Source organism: Echeneis naucrates, chromosome 21, assembly GCF_900963305.1.
Source record: "Echeneis naucrates chromosome 21, fEcheNa1.1, whole genome shotgun sequence".
In the NCBI taxonomy this organism is placed as follows: domain Eukaryota; kingdom Metazoa; phylum Chordata; class Actinopteri; order Carangiformes; family Echeneidae; genus Echeneis; species Echeneis naucrates.
In genome coordinates, this window is record NC_042531.1 from 5,177,560 (window position 1) to 5,198,182 (window position 20,623).

Genomic DNA, 20,623 nt, shown 5'->3' on the forward strand with positions numbered 1-20,623 from the left:
TGTTCTATTTTGTAAAGTAATGTAAACGTGCTAATACTTTCGACTTTCCAAGTTGAAAGGTGAAATTTTAATATTTTACTTAAAGTTAGCACAAATTAGTGGCCACCCTACTTAGCTTGTTAGCTTAGCTCGTTAGCTAGCTAAGTAGGAAGCAAGCAACTAGCCTGGGCTTAGCATTACATTACATTACTCAAAAATTGGAGAGCAGTAATGCCGCAGCCAACAATTAACTGTATTACAAGAATAGCAATAATCCACAAACTGCTTTTCTCTTAGCTAGCTCATTCTGAAACCAGTGAAGTCAAATGGCACAGTTTGGTGAGAGAGCACTGGTTCATTAAACATCCACATGCTGAGGCATCCTGGAAAGATTTATGTTTATCACTAAAACTTGGTGTGATATAAATCCTTATATTTATTTGAGCATGATCAGTCAATAACTGGCCTTCTGAAGATTACAATTTTAAAAAATCTGTATTTTTGAAAATGTAAATTATATAGTGAGGAAAAAAACTATATTCATACAAATGTACCTTTATGTTGTCCTATTTTATGATGATGCTTTTACATCTTTTTGAAACTTATTGGTATTTTTATTAGTGTGTATGGGGATATATCTTTGAATATATAGACCAAAAATACTATATATGTCTTTACCTATAACCCCAATTCTCCCTATCGACTTTCCTGATCATTCCAAAACTCTTAATTTGTCTTTTCAACTAACATGAGCTGTATTTTAATTTTAAAACCATGATACCTTGAACTTCCGGTCTTCTCATCTAACTTAATCCCCATCTCGTCCACGGTTTCTTGTTTTTGGCTTTAAATTGTGCTGTAATGCCGCCACTGTGCGGGCAACCGAGTCAATGGCATCCGAGTTGCCTCAAAGGGGTTAGAAGCTATGTAGTTTTCAAACCGCCCACTTTCAGACTTCCACACCGGTTCTACTCACCGGGTCCGACAGTGACGAGTGAGCCGCAGGTGTGAAGCTGTCTGCCGGTTAAATAACCTTGGCTATCGCGCAGTGACTGATCTGTTAAAGCTTTTAAAAGCTGTGATCAGATCGGGAGTGGACCGGGCTAATGCGCCCCCGTACTCTCAGCCGAGACAGCCCACCAAGAGCAGTCTAGGATTTTATTTATTTGTTTATTTATTTATTTGTTCACTTGTCTGCCGTGCCTGCTGTCTGGCTCTGTGCTCGGTTGTCCTCAGACGGCCCGGCACACATAAGCAGCCAGCGGCCGTGACGCAGAGCCACGTGCCGGATGAACGAGCTAGCGTCGCAGGCTGTGGACATGGTGGTCCGCTCCGCTGTGACTGTACTACTCCTGAAGGCTGCAGACGGGAAAAATCTCCTTTTTCCTGACTTCTATACATTTTCACGTCATTCACAAGCTCAACGAATGGATTCAAATGTCATACAGTGAGAAAAGGTGACAGATCAAGCATCAGGAATGCAGGGGACAATGGTACAACCTCGCCTGTCTTTTTGTTTTTTTTTTTTCTAATTAGTTAATGGTTTGCATTTAATGTGGGCAAATTTGACGAATTAGCTTTTTGGGATCAATTAGGATGGCAACGATGAATTAATGAATTTGTTAATTATATAATTAAATGTAATTAACTTTTTAACTCAGCTGAAAGGTAGTGGGGTAAAAAAGTCATAGTCCAGGTAAATCTTAAAAAGTCAATCTGGTGCCAGATTAGTTTCACACAAAACCCATCTCATAAAACCAAAGAAGACAAGATATTATTGACCCAAGGCTTTGGTCCTGAAGAGCCCCCTTATTGGTTGTTCTCTGTTGCTATGGTACCAAACATAGGATGCTGAAGTTCCATGTGTGACTTCTGTGTTTGTACAGCAATACAGCAAGGAAATATAGTTGCAGTGATAGTGTGTGCAAGAGCAAGCACAACTGGACTGAGTCTCACTGTCACTCACCCCTTTGTGGACAAATGTGTGTGATTATGTGTTACGTTAATGAGAAAGCCAGATTTGAATTTAAACAAAATATAGCTTCTTCATCATTGTCACTTCAGTGCATTAATAATTAAAACGTGCCTTACCAGCAGATTAAGTTATGCTCACTATCATGAAATCCAAAAATAGACAACAGTGAGATAAGTGCAGAATATTCAGATGAAATTACCATGCATCTTTTCATAGGATTGCTGATTAGCTAGGGCATCCTCATTCGTGAGTATTAATCATAAATTCTGAAAAAGGAACAGAATCAAAAATTATTCTGAGCCCTTTCATTTTAGTCTCAAGCCCACATTTATGTGCTACCTGAAACTAAATGTACTGTCATGGAAGTTGGGAAACTCCTCAGCAAGGCCCATGAAAATAGACTTACCAAGAGGAAACCCAGAGGACCTCTTCAATGTCAAGTTTAGAAAATAAGAGGGAAAATAAGTTTTGCAATTTTCAATGTTGGCAAATAGAATCACCAACATTTTATTTTTGTCATATTTTTTTCTAAAAACCAATTATCCATCAAATATTGCACAATAGAAACACAAAAGTAAAAAATATTAGATTTATAAGTACGAGTCATTTAAACCTTCATTAGCAAAAGATGCAGACAAGTGTTCAACTTTGGAGAAAGTGGTATATGAGTGGTCCTTTATAGCATCTCCTCCTGTTTTAGCCTTGAAAAAACCAGTCCACAGCATGAATGAACAATGAATTTCAAAATACAAAAAAGGTTCGGTATAGGAGTTTTTTGAGATCCAAGAGAAATTTGGCAAATGATTAGACCTGAACTCCACAGTGCATACAACTCTCCAGTTTATACACTGATGAGCAAGAAGGTCCATAAATCTGACTTTATCAAGTTTTGCACTTTCAGAGGGCTTTGCACACAGGAAGGCCCTGATGGTGAGCACCCCCACACAATATCAGGATGATCATCAGGCTCCATAGGATTTTATCCAGCTTCATTTCTCACAGCACAGTCGGCCTCTGCTTGGTCGTTTTAGCTTCATCTCTTTCCAGCAAATGAAACCTGAAGATCCAGTGAGCACGCAAAGGTAAATCCCTCCTTCTTAGTTAAGTTTGGCACTAATGCGTATCCACTGCAGAGCCTGTCTGGTGTATTGGACAGTATGAGCAATGCTACTGTGAAGAGTCAGTGGCCCAGACAAAGTATTCAAGTAATTGAAGAACTCTGTAATGAGAAAGGGGGAAAATGCTTTTACAAACTTTTCTGTCATGGTTAGTCAAACAGATACCCTTCAACATCTGTGGATTATTTACATGTAAGTCATTAAAGACTTGTCAACCATGTGACATTTGCCCCTTTTTTACACATAGCTTTAAAATGCATTTTCACATTGGTCTCATGTTGCCACCTGTTATCAGAGTTCACCTTCTTGCTTTATATGGTATGGTATATAAGTAATAAGTGATGTTATTTTTAGCCAGACAGGTACATTCTCATTTTGCTAGTGTGTGTGACGGGGAGAGAGTGAGAAAATGGAGGAATTGACCGAGCCACTGGAAATGTGTAGTAATAAAGTATTTTCAATTTATTGCTCAATTGTGGTGGGACTCATTAGCCTTTGACTGTAGATGTCTGTGTAGCAGGCAGGCCTTCAATGTGGCCAAGCACACATTTACTTCCCACTGCTAAGAATGTGACCACATGTGGCCCAGACCACCTCCAAATGAGGTCTAAGCGATCACATTTCAAATCGGGTTCCGATGCATTTACACCTGTACTTAGAGTCCATTTGCAATTTGATCACAGACAGATGTTACTAGCAGGCTTGAACTGGACCCCCAAGGAGCTTGCATACCTTTATTCTCTTTTGCAAGGTTGTCAGCCACCTCCCAGTACTCATAGCTGTACAAGACACTGTTAGTTATGTTAAGATGATTTGCTGCCATCTGGTGGATTCGTTGAGGAATGCTTATGAAAGAGGGAGAGGTGCTGCTCCCATGTGAGACCCGTCCATGGTGTTTGGAATTGGGTGAGAACGAAGGTGGGGGTCCTTCTGTACCTCTGGAAGTGAGAACATGTATATAAGTGAGTTATGGTTATCACAGTTTCTGTAGATGAAGTGGAAGACAATTGAACTCATAGAGAGGGTATGATAAAAAAGTTATTATCCGCCTACTTCTCAGAGTCACTCCAACGGGGCGGTGTAGTAGGCACTTTCGGAGAACTCTGTAATAACAACATAAATAAGGCTGATGCTTTCGTTGAACCGAAAGTTGTCCGGAAATCAGTGTACATGTCTTTGTGTAAACGGCACATCAGACTTGTTTTTAGATGTACCTTAAAATAGTCCAGCAGAACTTTGGAGTATTTCAGTGCATGGTCCTTTTTTAAACGAAACATTTGCCAGTAAAGCAGTGCAAGGCATCGGAAACTGTGGGCATACAATCACAAGTCAAGGAGACGCAGATGGACCACAAATCATACTCAAAAGGCAGCGGTTCTTTGGCATGATGATAGATGTAGCATCAACAGAGGGGATGACATACGCACCACAGAACCGCCAGCTGTTTGTCCTCCTGTCTTGCTGCAGGACCAGAGTGGCTCTTCAGCCTCATTGCGTACCTTAAGACACAGGACTGTTAACAATGGAGCGGCTGTATGTGTGCATGTATGTGCCTGTTTTCTGTTCTTCTTCTATGTTTAACTTCAAATAACTTGAATCTGTTTTTGCAATGGCAATTTACCTAATAAGCTCCACTGTTTCTGAGTACATAGTATACGGTGATTTTGCCTCAAGTGGCCCTTCCTCCATTGCTTTCCCACATTCCATGAAAGAGAGAGCAGCATCAACATAGTTTACAGCTTTTCCAAGCTTGTCCACCTGGAAAAACATTGGCAACAACCATAGTAAATATCAAAAGAGTATTTTAATGTTTTAGTTGCATAAAACAAGCTGTTGGGAAGGGCTTCAACAGGGTATGTTTATTCTAGCTTAGCATTAAATTTGGACATAGGAAGATATGACTGCAGAATGCAGCGCCATCATAGGTGCTTTCTATCAAATGTGTTGCCCTTCTCCTTCATGTGCATATGTTAACTCTGTTGCCCTGTCTGATGCGTGACTAGGTAGAGGATTGTACAGTGGAAATGTTAGGCTTTATCCTATGTCAGGGTTAGCACTTAAATCTTTGAAACCACAAAAATATCTTCTAACACCAAATAACATTTTATGCATGTACTGTATAACACATAGCTAGAACATATAGCATATTTCTTCCTTTGTATCCTCTCAGAAAACAAAGTGCTAGAAACAGATCACCGACTTAAAAGCGTAAATGGATTAAACTGTTGGTAAACTGTATTTCTTCACTAATGGTGTGATATCCCAATTTTGCTTCACTCACAATTGTAATCAAAGCTCAAGGACTAACCATTGCGTCAGCACGATGCTTCATCCTTTTAGCTTCATGTAGGTAGTACTCAGCATGATGGGGACTAGGAAGATGAATGCAATTCAGAAAAATCAAGTACAGTACAAAGTGTTTGATGATATCAATAAACTGGAATCACTGTATGTCTGGTTAGTCTTAATCTGCCAAAAAGCAATCATTGTGGACTGTGCAGTGATGCAGTGTGTAGACTATGTGTGTGACTGCTCACGTGTCATGGTTTGGAACTGTCCCCCTCTGTCCTGCAGGACCCCAGGACTTACATGGGGCCTGGGGTTGTCTTGACACTTTCACACATTCCACCTCCATGTTGGGCTGTTTACAGGTTTAAAAAGAGATATATTAAACTAAAATAGTTTCACTAACTCAGCTGGGATGATCTAAATAAGTCACTTTTGTTACCTTTACTGCAGACTCTCTACTGTTGTCTCTGTTTTTGTGAGTGATGCTGTTATGCTGTTCTGAAGTCTTCGTTTTGGAGGGAGTCTTGGTAGGCACAGGGCTGACCGCAAGTGGAGACAGGGGAGACAGGGGCCTCTTGCTGTCCAAGTACTCCTCCAAGTATCTGCAGGTACATGCGCACACATGTGCATGTAGTATGATTTCACTGACATATATGACACAAAAGTTGTATGTGGTGTTCCTTACCCGTTGTGTGTGGTCTCTGTAATGATGTTGCGGTCAGCAGTGTGAGCAGATGACTCTGTGCAATCTGAGAGTTCAGCTGTATGTGGAACAATCCTCTTGCTTTCTCTGTGTGACTCACCATTCTCAAGCTGTTTACACACAAGCACACATGTGGATGCTTTAAAAGAGGAGTCTATAAAAAGGGGCTTCACCCGTGCATTGAAATTTGGAAGGAGTCATGTCAAGATTCAAGGTTCAGAAAAAAAATGTAAATATATGCTACATGTCGTCTACCTTGCGTTTCCTTTTGTTGTCTTTCGTCACGGTCTCAGGTGTACACAGGTGTTTCATAGCCTCTTTCTGTTTTTCTTTGCTTGATGAAGAGGATTCTTGAGGGGACTGTTTTTTATCAGAGGGAGTAGTAGTGCTGTCAGGAACCCTTTTGAGGAGGCAGAGGTCTATTTGCACCACCAGATTTCTAAGCCCCCGCTGGGAAGGCACTGTAGACTTGTCACTTCGCCCAAATGGGACTAGGGTGTAGAGTCTTTTCTTTCCCTGACTCTGCTGCCCCTCACTTGGATTTGCTGAGTTGACTCCTGGGGGATGCACCACCTTCGGTCTGTTGGTGTCAGATCTAGCTGGGCCTTGCTGCCCTCTCTTGATGAGTCTCTTGTGGGATGTAGAATCTGCTGGGACTTTGATGATCTGAGCCTGTTCAGAGTCTGAGTCTGAGTTTGAAGAGGAAGACGAAGAGGATGAGGAGGATGGCCTTCGACGAGTTAGGGAACGTGACACGGGAGGGGGGGAGTCTGGCTGTAAATCTCTATCCTGTTCACTCTTTCTTCCCTTTTTTGTCCTCCCTTGGTGTTGTGAGTCCTCCCGAAGGCAGTGCCGTTTGGTGTCGGTAGACGGTCTCTGTTTGGTTTGGACTCTTTGCCATTCACGTCTATGTTGTTGCTCCCTCCTCCTCCTGTTTTCCCCTTTTGCTAACTCCTCTCTCCTCTTCTGCCTTTCTGTCACTCCCTCCTCCTCTTCCTCCTCCTCCTCTTCTTCCGTTGAACTCTGGATCCAGGGACGTCTTAGTAGCTGCTCCTCCGCCAGCCTCCTGTCTTCCTTTCGTTCCTGTTTTCCTTGCTGTTTTTCCTTATGTCTGTCCTCTTTTTTCTTTTGTTTTTTCCCCTCTCTGTGGGTCAGACGATCTCCTCTGTTGTCCACCTGCCCTTCCTTATTTTGGGATTTCTTCTCTGCTGTTTTTGTGTGATTAACATGCGCAGGAGTTGGCACTGTAGCCTCCCACGACTTGGCCCTTGGTTTTAGGCTAGGACTAACCCTAGAGTTCAACCCAAAACCAGAATTACTAGCAGCTTTAGATGTAGATTGAGTACTTTGGCCAGCTTGTGATTCACGAGTGGCAGGAACTAAGTGCTTTGATCTTGTAGAGTTATGTTGTGTGCTGGGTTGTAACAGACATTTGGTGTTAAGATTGGAGCTGTGCTGGGATGTACTTCCCTGGATTTGCTCAAAATGTAATGCGTGTTTGGCTTTGGGAGCCTCAGAGTTTTGTTTAGAGTTCAACTGAAAGTTAGACTTGGGTCTGGATTTATGGCTGTGACTCTGGGTTGAGTTTAAAACAGCAGAGCCTTTAGGTTTGCTTTGGCTTTGGTCTTGGTCCTGTCTGAGTTGAGTCTTGGGCCGATGTTGATGAGTTGGTTGAGAATGACTAATATTTGTGGTTTTGTTTTTGGTGTCTGTGTTAGGTAATCGTGTGATCCATGACCTACTTTTTGTCTTGTGTGAATTAGCTGAGCTAGTTTCCGTTTGGTTCTGACTCTGAACCTCTGGGTAGTGCTGAACCCTTGAAGCAGGAGGCAAGGTGGGACTTGGGCTTTTTGGAGGGTCTCTAGGTAAGGGGCTTGGGCTACGGCTGTCTCTTGGGCTCCCAAACAGACTTGGGCAAGGACTTAGACCTGGGCTGGGGATCAGGCTGTGGATAGGGCTAGGGCTAGGGCTAGGACTTGGACATGTGCTTGGGAATGGGCTGGGGCTAGGGCAGTAGCTATAACCAGGACTTGGAAGCGGGCTATTGTTGTGGCTGTAATTGAACTGGGGGCTGGGAATAGGGCTTTGACTTGGGCTATATTCCAGATTGCTGTCCCAAGACCTGTCAGGAGATGGGGCTCGCTGGTTGAGGGGAGACAACTGACGTCCTGTAGTGCTTTGGGAAGGATCTTGTTCACTGCTGGCAGATTTTTTCCGGTACTTTTTCAGCCATTTATCCAACTGCCACTGAGCACCAGGGGGATGATCCGTCTCCAGAAAGTACAGGAAAAAAGAGACAGAAATTATAACTATGAATCATACAAAAACTACATATATTTAAAATGAATTTTTGCTAATATAGAGGCTTAACACACACACTTGCTGTGGTGGAAGAAGCCCAGCAGTAAATGTCCAAGTAAAAGTAATAACACTGCATGGTGGAAGTATTCTATCATCATCATTTTGTTCCAAAGTCCAGGTTAAGTATTTTCAACAAATTGTTTTTATATCCACAATAAATATACAATGTTCCATTTTGTAATTCTCTAGATATGATAATACAGGACGATGGTTACTAATGTCTCAACGGCAAATTTCAACAACTACACACAGGATTGAACATGACAAACTAAAATAGCTCAAAAGGTTCACAAAACACTCATGGACATAGTTAGTATGGTAAATATAAGTGAACGCATTCTTAATTCAAATTAACCCATCTAAAGAACTGGCAGCATTGTTAATACAAAGCCTACAGTATGTCTTTGTAGTAAAATCATAAAACCTTTCTGAAATAATAAATATTTTTATCGCATTTTTCTTTTCACATGAAAATAAGAGTTTGGGGCTTGGCAATAAAATAGATCAACATCCCTTTGATAAGGAGAATGTCTTTTTGCAGGGAATATGTACATCATATTTAAAAGTTAATAAATTGAAAGTTTAACTAATTACAATAACAAGTAACTTATATCTTAAAAGTGGAAATAGGAGCAAATGTTATTCCGTTTACTAGGATTAGGTGCAAGATAAGGTGCAAGCAGAGAATAAAGTGTCATCCAACATAACATTTACCAAGAAGACATAAGACATAGCCCAAAAAAGTGTGCACAAACTACATCTGCACATGTTGATGCATACATCTGAAAGACAACATATGAACGAATGACACTTTAAATAAAAAGAGTGGGATATGATTCATGTCCCAAAAAGTTGAGTAAAAACCTAAACCGACACTATAACCTCCTTCATAGCTTTCCTACTACACACAGTCCACATCTGTGCTTACAGTAGCTCAACCCCCCATCCAATTATGTCAAATGACTCACTTAGTGTTTGCTTAACAACTGGCTTGGTAACTCTAAGAATGTGAAACACAAAAGAAAACTGGAATTTTTACTCAAATAAAAAAAAAAAAAAAGAGAGGATACTCACATTTAGAGAACAAATGTCTCTTTCTCCCTCTCTGTCGTTCTCTTTTGCTCTGTTAGCTGACCAGGAGCTAAATTAAACCTCTACTTCTCAAGTCAAACAGTGATCCCCCTCCCCTCCTTCCCCACATCCCTTGCCCTCTTTCCAGAGAAGACACTGCATCTCTTGTACCGTCTCAGCTGCCCTCCCTTCTTTTTTTTCTGTCCCTCCCTTTTTTTTCTCACTACCTGGAACTCTGGATTTGCTACGTCCAGAACTCCAACCCCCATCTCTACCCTGGGAGACACTCAAACACTCCGTAAATGAAAACACATGCTGTACACTCCACCCCCCACCCCCCATCCTAAGAAAAAAAAAAAACACACATACTCCACTGCCTGCCTCTTTATAGGGGCCCAATGCAGTGCATGTTTAGACATACAGTCTATGTCTTACAGGGCCTTCCATTCATAGAAGCAGGTTTCACTTAATTTCCCACTTAGCACATGTCTCAAATAAAGCCCCACAATAGCCTTTCCCTCCCAAAGTCCATGATACCAACAATGCTCCACACCATAGCGTCAAATAATCCATTCATTATTTATCTTGAGTGACTGACATGCAAACTGCCCTCACTCTCTTCTGTTTTGTAAAAGAAGGTAACTCGAGTTGTAGATGTCAACATGAATCCTGGTCTTGATGACTTCCACCTCCTGAGGGCTTTCCTCTTTAAGACTCGGCCTGTTGACATGACACCCAGGCACTAATTCCCAAAGCTACCCCTGCCATCCGACCCCCCGCCCCCTTACTCCCTATCTTCTTCCATTCCAACTCATTGCATTCCTCATTCCCCTGTTCCTCCCCACACCTGCCATCAACTGCCTCGTGGCCACCACTCCCAACAGAGAGCTCACGTGAAGGCACACAAACAGAGGAGAAGACAGATAAGTGAGACACGGACAGCAGAAGAGGAGGCTGTGTGGCTCAGCAGTGATACCTCCTTGTTGCTGCACGGTTGCGTGTTGGCAGGCGATGCAGGATCCGGATGAACGTCTGGACTCGGGCTCCGGGAATGAAGACTACTGCTGCCCGACTCAGCAGTGGAGTCAGAGCCTGAAGAGTCCGAGCTGGAATGTCTCACTCGCCTGCCATGTGTGTGCGCTCGATGTGTTGACAGGCTGCCGGTCAACACACACACAAACATCAGAGCAGGGTCAGCAAAGGTACACGACAGCAACATACGCCCACAGGCAGATAGATACTGCTTTAATCATGGCATTAACTTCTACGTTTACAGACAATAATATGTGTAAAATATATCAATATTTTACTATGAAATACCTGTGTCTGTCCCAGGAAACTGACTCGTTAACAACCTTCAAGGACGCAAAACAAAACAGAAAGATATCAGTCACAGCAGTGAGAGAGTTTCTCACTACACTGTCTGATGTCTTTACACAATTATATTTATCCAAATGCCACTCCTGCAGCAGCATAAGGGTGTGTGAGCTAACACTACCGGAGAAACAGGCATCCTTCCCCTGGAGTTGCATAACACCCCAGTTATCAACTCTGTTTTACTTTTGCTTACTCTTCAAACTTCACTACATCTCCTTGCACATGCAAAATAGCACGAGGATCATGTCACGACACAACTGCTTCTAAAGGAATACCATTTTGAAAGCGCTTTGAAACAGTGGTGGTGATTTGTTTTCTTAGTTTCAGGGGGAAGGGTCAGAGTGTTACATACCCTTTGAGTGTCATCATCATCGCTGCTCAGCTTCAGGTCATCAGCAAGCATGCTGTAAACAAACAACAAACAGTTGGAAAGGGTCATATTGTTGTCAGGGTTTTTCAATAGGGATGATTTATTTTCTTTTTTAGATGACTGCTGATTTGGATACTTGCAGAAAAGTGATCGGAAGGAATGGTTGCTAATTATACAGAACCAGGACATTTCTTTTTGAAGCTATAATTATTGTGGATGGTCAAAATCAAGTCCATCTGTGTCCTGATCCCTGCAACTCTACTTTCCATCACTGTTCATCAAAATGTGACTTATTACTTTTAATATAAATTTGACCAGAACAGTTCTCTACATTACTAGTCCACTGTTAAATATATGGCAAAATCTTTACTATCACTTTATCTGTGCCTTAGCTAAAGACTACTATCTGGTTTTATTTCAAGGTATACAAGGGAAAGCTATACGTAATTTAATTATAAGTCACGGTGCTCTTAATGCTAAATATTCTTAAATAGACTATGTAATTTAATTGCATGTCCATGTATGGAATCAGGTTACCAATCTACTTTACTGGTTCAATGTTCTTATTTTGATGTAAATAGAACGGAACATTTTAGGGCTTAAAAAATGAAAGTCTTTACAAGTATTTTGGAAATATGTTCAGTCATAAAACCCTGTATTACATAACAAAGGCTGTGTGATAAGGTAAGCATGCAGTTGGCTCACACGACTGCACATGTGGTTCCCATTAAAAAGAGGATGTATAGAGTTAACCAACAGAAGCACATCGGTCTCCACTGTCAGCTTTCAGGATTGTTAGCTGACCTTTGACTTGACTTAGATTACATAGCCTGAGACACTGTTAGCTGACTGACCCCAACATAGCTACCTCACCTCACTGTCTTTCTCTGTCATTAAGGCTTTTACTTGCAGCTGTTCAGATGATGAGGCTCATAAATTAATTTTACAAAAGTTGGTAAGAAGACTCCATGAGTTACATGTGTGAGTATTTTATTATCTGTGGATGATAGTTGAAGTTTACGCTTTATGACCTTTCGGTGGATCATGTTTCCTCATGCCTCACTTACGATTTGTGTGGTGCCACATGAGGGTGACGGGTCATTCGCAGCTGGACATCCCCCCGACCTAACAGAGAGAGGGAAGACACATATAATAGTAGAACACAATCATATATTAAACTTCTAATAAAAAAAACAGTTGTATTACACCTGCCCAGTATTTGAACTTACCTTGCCTTTGTTGTGCGATTGATTGTTTTGCATTCTGCGAACAAATGCAGAACAAAAAATAATGTCAAAATCATGACTAGCAGTCTACTACCACAGTACAACTTTGTCAGACTCACAATGGACAGAAAAGGTTGACTAAAATTGATGCAGCAGAATCAGACAGACTGCCCTTTTTTATTCCACAACTTTTTCATCCTCGTCAGAACCTGATGTAGCGGACATTACCCACAATGCAACTCGGCCTTCAACAGCTTGCTTAGATATATGTGTTTGTTATGCTTCTGGCAGATAATGTAGACTCAAGTTGCCAGCCTCAAGCAGAGATGACGAGCGAGCTATGGAGGTCTGTTAAACTCATTCACTTCGTCTTTACGCCACACTCCTGACGCTGACTCAAATCACATCATTTGAGGCAATTTATTAAACTCTGCCTTCTGGAGCCACAAGTTTTTCAAAGCTCTTTTGGAGAAGAACTTCTGTAAACAGACTTTATTGTGTAAAATCCGTGGAGCTCCACTTCAGTCATCAGAGATAAATGACAAACACGCACACATACCTTTGGGCTGTAGAGGATTCGCTGGGCCGGGTCACCCCCTAAGGCTTGCTGAGACGGCCAGGACTGAGTCATGTCCTGTGAAACAACAGTGAGGGGGCGGGGTCAAAGGTGAATAGTGAGATGTCACTGTGAGTGATTATCCTCATGTACCGAGGCTTTTGGAATCCTAAATCTGTCATCTGAACTTTCTTTATTTTTCTTTGATTTAGGAGTTACTTCTCTCACGTTTAAAAATACAGTGCAGAGAGCCTCATTTTCCAGCTGATTCTAGTTATGTGCACACTTCCTGCCCACCAGGGGGAGTCTGACTGTGGCTGAACTCACATTTCCACCCAGACTGTGTACATTACTGTGGTTCCATTTGTTTCAAATCATTTAATAACTAAATGTAATAGCTGTGAGGTCTCACTTAGCAATGCAGGAGTTTTAGGAGGATACATCTGAGTATCATTATTGAATGTAGTCAGTCATAGGTCAGCATACATTATTGTATGTGAAAATAAAATCAGGTGCTAGGGTTGTTTCTTCCAGTGGGGAAACTGCTGACAGCTGCTGTGATCAGCTCCTTTTTTCAAATGTCCACCTGAGTATTTAAAGTGCTTCCCTGTATTAGCCATTTCCTGGTGCAAGTCTGCCACAGCAGCTGCCACCATGTCACAGAGTCATTAAATAGTTATCTCTTTTCTGTTGAAATGTTCAAATGCAAAACACTGCATGGTCTGCAATCAGTGAACCAGAATCCGAGACCTCATCAAAACATTTACCTGCAGGAGGACCCTGGGGAAGTGAACGGGAAAGACGTCAGGTGGCTCGAGCCGCCATCAGTCCCCAATGCAAAAGTTAAAATCACAGCACAGTTGTATGTTACAAATATATCCAACTGTATAATTTACAATGGCGGTAGAAATTATGAATCACTAAGCACAATTGATTTGGTTGAACATTTTCAGAACAGAACTTGGAAGGACGGAACTAAAAGAAACATCCACCCATCAACCATGAGCTGCTGAAGGAAACTTTGATGCTGTTTCTACACAATGAACAAGCTGCTGGTTCTCAGTAATTTTAAGATTATTAACAAACTCAAGATGATAATAGATTATTTACAAAGTAAAAACGCAAAACATTTGTGGTTGCTTCTTGAATGTAAAATGTTCTTTTTTATTTTTTGGGGAAATGAATCCATTCAGCTAAATCTTAGGTGAATCTTCATCATTTTGTCATGTATGATTATTTTTAACGTCATACAGAATTTAAACTGGTGTTAGTTGTAATCATACAATCATTCATCTGAATGCTTAACATTGCAAAAGCTGATACGATGATGCTGAAGTAACATGATATAGTTTTAAAGCCATTATTCTCTTGTCATTAGTCTAACACTCTTTTGTGCTAAAACCCCTAAAATTCCCCTTTCAGATTATTGCTACTTGTCAATAGTCATGTCCGCTATTGTCTATTGCGTGGCGCAGATTAAATTCCAATGGCGATGTAAAATAAAAAAATAGGAGGCAGTTATAAGGTCAGCAGAGGTGTGTGCTCTTCTAGTTATTTTTTTTTTTTTTGTTTGTTTATCATTATTTACTAAAACGTAATAAAAGAAGCACTGAGAAATACCCAGAGGTAATTACAGACGATCCTACAGCTCATCCATCTCTGCCTGTGCTTGCATGCTCATGCCAATGTCAACACTCACCCTGAGCAAAGATAGAAGTGTCTGTGATGATTTCATATGATTATAAACCTGAACTATCAGAAAAGATTAACCACATTTCTTATTTGTTCTCTCCAGAGCATGAGATGAGAGAGCTCTGTAGGTACAGTGCACTCTTCTTGCACTCGCTCTGATTATCATCTCTGCTGATTAGATTGCCTGCAGCCACACTCACAAAACCAGGAGGCCTTGTGGTTGCTGACAAAATGCCCTCATCTTGTACTATCTCATCTCATGAGCTGGTTCCTCAGCTGTGTCATAATGTGGAAGCATGGGGCGACACAGTGTGTAATATATTGTACACTTGTGTAAGAATCATTGAGGGAGAGTGCAAAAGGTTTATTGACTGCTGAAAAACTGTTTCAGCAGTCAATGAGCTCGAGAAAAGGTCACATTTTCTCAGCTGTGATGTTTTGGGCTTATTTTTCCTTCTGCATGTGTCTCTGTAGATGGTATTTATTGTATAGTGGTAGTAGCTGTTGAGGTCTTTAATTAACATTTGGGCAAAGTGTTTTTGCGGTTAGCTCAGCATAAAAACAGGAAACCGAGGGAAACTAGGTACATTAGATTAGATCAACAAGGTATAAAATATTAACTAGCTCAGAGCCTGACTCGCTTTTTTTCTTTGTCCTCATGCTAAGCTAGGCTAACTGCTGCATGGAGCTTCACATTTACCGTACAGACATTTGAATAATCTTAACCAAAGCAAAACAATTTCTTCATCTGACACAGCAGTCATTCATTTTACTCACTAGCTGGGAGACATTAGTGAGATCATGTTTTTTAATGAAGCAGCAGGTGAATCTTTTCTCTTCTTCTTCCCACTCTCTATATTAAGTCCCGGAGGGCAAGAGTTTCCTCTCTCTGCTCATCTTTTTCACTTCATTATCTCTTCTCCCTTAGTCACCAAGGACACAGAACCAGCCTTCACCCCTTTCCTCCTCCAGCAACGAAAAGTCTCCCCAGGTGGAGCATTTTGTGTTCCTATCTGCCTCCCACCCGTCCCCACCTCATGTACAGCATCCCTTTTCCTCCCCTCTCCGTCCCACACTCGTAACAGGACCTCCTCTGCACGAGAAAACCTCAAACATAACATTAACTAATACAAAAGCAATGGAATCCAGGTCGGACCCAAAATAATTCTTTGATTAACAAATGAGTCGATTGACAGAAAAAATCCATGGCTATAAATGGTTCAGTGAATTTTTTTTAAGAGTTAATAATATCTCAGATTCCAGCCTCTCGTACATTAACATAAGAGTCAGATGAAATATTCTGGATTTTGCACTGTTGCTGCTGCTATGACTAATTGATTAGTCAGAAAAAATGCTAAATAAAATAGCTGTATTATAAAAAGTATTAGTTTTAACTTTCAGTGAAATGAACTCGGTGGTTCCCCTTGAAGCAATGACAGGAATGAAACTATTGAACCAAAAGACTGCAGTGACTCACACCATATGCAAATTCAAATTCTTCATGATATGACTTGATGCAGGATGAAGCTCATCACTGCAAATGTTCAGGGTCAATTAGTCTTACTGGGTTATTTAAAAAATGAATTTCAGCGAAGAAGTAGAAAGATTTAAATCATAATTTACCTCTGGAATTTTTTTGGCACAGCTGCTGTGATGGCTTCTTGTTACCTGTGCAAACACAAGTGTGAATTGAATGAGGACAAAGTCACAGGAAGTTAAGACTGACAGCTAATCAAAGGGGGGTTTGTAACCCCCAAGAGCAACAGATTGTTTCATTTGTCAACTAGACAAACATCTGGAAAAGAGTTGTTGCTGTCAACGCACGCAAATAAGCATCTAAATTATCGCAAAGTTGGTGCAGGTTGTGGTTGATTTAAAATTCAGATGAATTACAGAAGTGAGTATGTTCAGCAGCAAATAAACTCACACGTTATAAACTTTTTGCTTTCATTGGTCTTTGCTCAAGATGTGAACTTTCACATCAGTCTCCATTACAACAATAGCTATAAAATTGTACACACACACACACACACACAAAATGTCACCTTCTGCACTCTGCTTGGCGCCTTTTTGTTCGAACATTCAAACTGCTGTGTAGCCCCTCAGTCTAAACCTCACAGTCTCACACGGAGTAATTGTGAGTGTTAAGAGGACGTTGATGACTCATATCTCAGAAATCACAGCTGCTGCTGATCAGACGGATGCTGATACTGTTGCAAGCAACTTTCTGTTTCTATCCACATTTGGCAACACCTCTCTCTCTCTCTCTCTCTCTCTCTCTCTCTGCGTGTCTGTCTCTATCCGTACCTCACCCTCCCCCACGTTTCTCTTTGCACAATTCAGCTCACAATTCAAATTCATTGCAATGGCATGAAAGCCAAGAGCTGTGCTGCTCGAGCTCATTTACTCAGGAGTCGGATTTTAGTGATTTCCTCTAAGCACCACTCTTGCCTGTGATGCCATCAGTGCAGCATGAGTATGCACTATCAAAAATGTGTTGGTTTGTGCAGTGTGCACGAATGTGCGTTGCTGAGTGCCTGAAACCGCCTCTTCTTGCACACGTGACTCACTGGGGTCAGTGTCTTGACTGACTGGACTTTGCTGCCTGTGGATGGAAAACACTATGTGTGAAAATCATCACAGCCGCAGGGCAGTTATGAGGCCGCTGGCAGTAAATGAAAAACATAAATACAGACAGTATTTTAGCAGTGTGGTGCTCCCCTCTTCACCCAGCTCACACTTACAGACCCATTAGGTAGGATATTATAATGTGTAATGTGTTTCACACGTCCGTACCCACCAGCAGCTCAGCTCTTCTGCAATACCCAGATGAATGAGATCCCTCAGGGCCAAACAAACCACAACCCAGCATAACACCTGCAACAAGCAGCATGCAAGCCAACTGCACCACACCACCTGTTGCATTCTTAAAGTACCTGCAATTACTGAAGTTATGCTCATTTTCAGCTCCAATTTAACACTTCCACACGTGATTAAGCCTTTTAGGAAAACCTGGAGACTTTAATTCTGCAAACTGAAACTTAGTAGAGATCAGAGCACATAATGAAGCAACTTAAAGCTTGTTTTATTTCAGGATCCAGGTTAAAATCAGAGAATGAATTTACAGATATTCTGAAGTATGAAGTGGTGCCTTTAGGTATGAAGGACTTGCTAAAAAGCCCAACTGCTGTCACTGACCCCCGGTATGATCACAACTTTTCCTCCAGCCTCTCACCTGAGAACATGCGCATCGGAGCAGAAAACAGACAATGGAAAGTTTCCCTTTGCCGCCGAGGACAGTCGGCATGGTTCCTGGATGCTCACCGCTCTCCTCCGCCGTCCATACCAGTCGGTACTCGCGTTACGCGCGGCGGATGCGGAGTCTGGCGCGGAATTGACCGGGCGGCTGTTCGCTCGCGGCTCCGCCGGGGGAGTCTTCGTGTTACCGGGGCAGACGGAGGGCGACGCAGGCGGGCTGCCGGTAACGTCAGAGATGACACACAGACGCAGCTCCCGCAGGGAGATCACGACTCCAGTCAGCACTGCCGCCTTCAGTGCGCACTGAGGATGTCTGATGGATCCATGACTGGAGACACGGTGATGTTTTCAGATCAGCACATCCAGTCCGACCGGCAGGGGCGTAGCTCTGAAATATGGGGACGTGTGGGGGCATTCATTGACTTAGATGGCCACTTGGTGGCAGTACAACAGTCAGCCAATGGCTGACAGAAAGTATGTGTTGGCACATGCACTGCCATTCAGGGTTGAGGTTTTGGCCATCTAATAACTGAACACTTCACTTCCTCTTTTTTATGCATCCTGGTCTGTTTAGCAGTTAGCTGCTAACTTTGTTTTTCAGCTGTAGTGGGTTTTTAGGGCGACAGTTGGAAACCTTCAAAGTCTGAAAAGGACGGTGATGAACAAAAATGTACAAAGAAACAAATCAGTCTGCTTAAAGGTGCTAAATTTCTCCTTCCACTTGGGGAATTTGGAGATGGTGACATTTGTGTGTGATCCTTTGTGATACAGAGCCATTGTGACCGTAACAGCATCGATTACTCAGTGAGCTACAGCTGCCTTTTGCTCTACTGTGAATACATGCTGAGCAAACCTTGTACACTTTATTACAAATACGTCCCCCTTTCTTCACCCCAGGGGCAAAGACAAACTCAAAACAGATAAGAGGATTAGGACGTGTTCACAATCAGATCTGTATATCTCATCAAGGTAACTGAGAAAACTCAGTCCTATATAGGGCCAAAAACCCCAGAGTCAGTGGGTAAGAGGATCCTGAGTTGACTTTTATTGACTATAGACTTGTTTAATTTATTTGTCTTGCTCTGTTACCTTTGGCCCTCTGCTAGACAGATGTTCTCAAGTGACTATTTATTGTTTTCTAACATAACAGCTTTGTGACCGGAAGGAAGTTAAATTTGTTGGCTGGTCCTTCTGGGTTCTTCCCACTCAAGTTCTTGAAAACGTATGTCTGATCACATACACCTTCTCCATCTTGGCATTGTCTGCATATCCAGTCCATCCATCATTCTGCTTAATGCATTCTGGCCTGAGAAACGGTTCTGTGTTGGCTGGACTTTGACTTGTCATAATAAAATATGAGCTGGCTCAAATGAGTCCCAGAGAAGACTGAGAAAAGAGAGAGAGAAGGACACAAGAAGCTTGACATATTAGGGCGCTGACTGCATTACTATGTGGGGCCATGATGATGACACCGTGGACCTTAAAATCTGACATTTCCTCTTAAACAAGCAGCATATTCTTGACTTTGGTCTGAGCTGCACCCCTCTGACACTACACTGCCTCTTATTTGAATAACTTTCCCCGATTAAAAACGCGGGCAGCCCCTCACATCTGTGTCACGGCCAGAAATCATTTATATTTATAATGTGCTAGTTTACAGCAGCATAGTCGACTGTAACACTTCATGTATATTCCCTGCAGTAATTGATTCAGTCTTTAATATTAACGTCTGCGGCTTCAATGTCTTTCCTGTTCCAAGAGGAACATTTTATATTTCTTTTTTTGTGCCATGACTCAAAGATATAGTTATAAAACAAAAAACCTTCTCTAGAAAGATGTGAAAACGTTTTATCCTTTGTGTTGTTGTTGATCTACACTACACGTTAAAGCTTCAGACACACTTTCACACATTTTTTAGCATTTTGTTTATCCTGTTCAGCAGGTAATGAGATGCCGGGTAAAAAAAACTAAATTACCATACACCAGCTGAGGAGAGACATTGACAGAGACGGTTATTGTTTTTAAATGTTTCAGTACAATTTGAATGTTTCTCTTCATGCATCATCGACAATGTGAGAAGGAACATTTTGTGATGTGAACAGATCTCCATGTTCATACACTTTAAGTACCTGTTTGGGCTGTTATAGCATTAGCACTGATTTCAGTATCAACAAAAGAAGAGCTTAGGTGATCCATGGGAAGTTATTTGGTAGGTTTATCGATGATTAATTTATTTCCTGGATTTTTAAGGAGATTACCTTGAGCTCAAGAGTATAGTTGTGTTTTTTTTCCACAAAAAATGATATTGTAACTGATCATATAATTGAAAAAGTTATTAATTAAACACAAATTTAAAAAAAGTTACGAGGTTGTGCAGAGGCTAGTGAGTGGTTGTACGTCCACTCTTTTATTGAGAGTAGATTTATTCGCAGCATTTGGCTCTGGTAGAATAAAAACTCTCAATATTCCTCTGAATCTTGCTGCTCCCTTGCACAGACCTACACAAACCTCAGAAAACGAAGTGAATAGAGAAATGAAATTGGTATTTTGCTGTGGAACAGAGCGGAAATCTAGGGATGAACTGGGAATGGAGGAATACAAAACGCCTCAGGCCGTTCCCCACAGCCACACAGTATAGCACCCTTGGT

General features: G+C 41.6%; 1 protein-coding gene across 5 annotated transcripts; it reads right to left on the reverse strand.

The window, feature by feature from the left end:
* Positions 1-2,479: 2,479 nt before the first annotated feature.
* On the reverse strand, positions 2,480-18,326 carry aff3 (AF4/FMR2 family, member 3). Of its 5 annotated transcripts, none has more exons than XM_029530362.1 (19): positions 18,042-18,326; positions 16,341-16,385; positions 13,029-13,103; positions 12,473-12,506; positions 12,311-12,368; positions 11,226-11,277; positions 10,817-10,851; positions 10,473-10,653; positions 6,320-8,335; positions 6,047-6,174; positions 5,801-5,963; positions 5,610-5,713; positions 5,381-5,444; positions 4,694-4,830; positions 4,500-4,571; positions 4,287-4,380; positions 4,126-4,175; positions 3,805-4,010; positions 2,480-3,173 (listed from the first exon to the last, which is right to left on the reverse strand). In XM_029530362.1, exons 3-19 carry the CDS (start codon positions 13,098-13,100, stop codon positions 3,052-3,054), a joined length of 3,588 nt encoding a protein of 1,195 aa, XP_029386222.1. In that variant the 5' UTR covers positions 13,101-13,103; positions 16,341-16,385; positions 18,042-18,326; the 3' UTR covers positions 2,480-3,051. The 5 variants fall into 5 exon arrangements, with proteins under 5 accessions (XP_029386222.1, XP_029386220.1, XP_029386223.1 ...); XM_029530360.1 differs by having other exon boundaries at positions 17,953-18,326; XM_029530363.1 differs by lacking the exon at positions 18,042-18,326 and adding an exon at positions 16,763-16,834.
* Between the last annotated feature and the right edge of the window lie 2,297 nt (positions 18,327-20,623).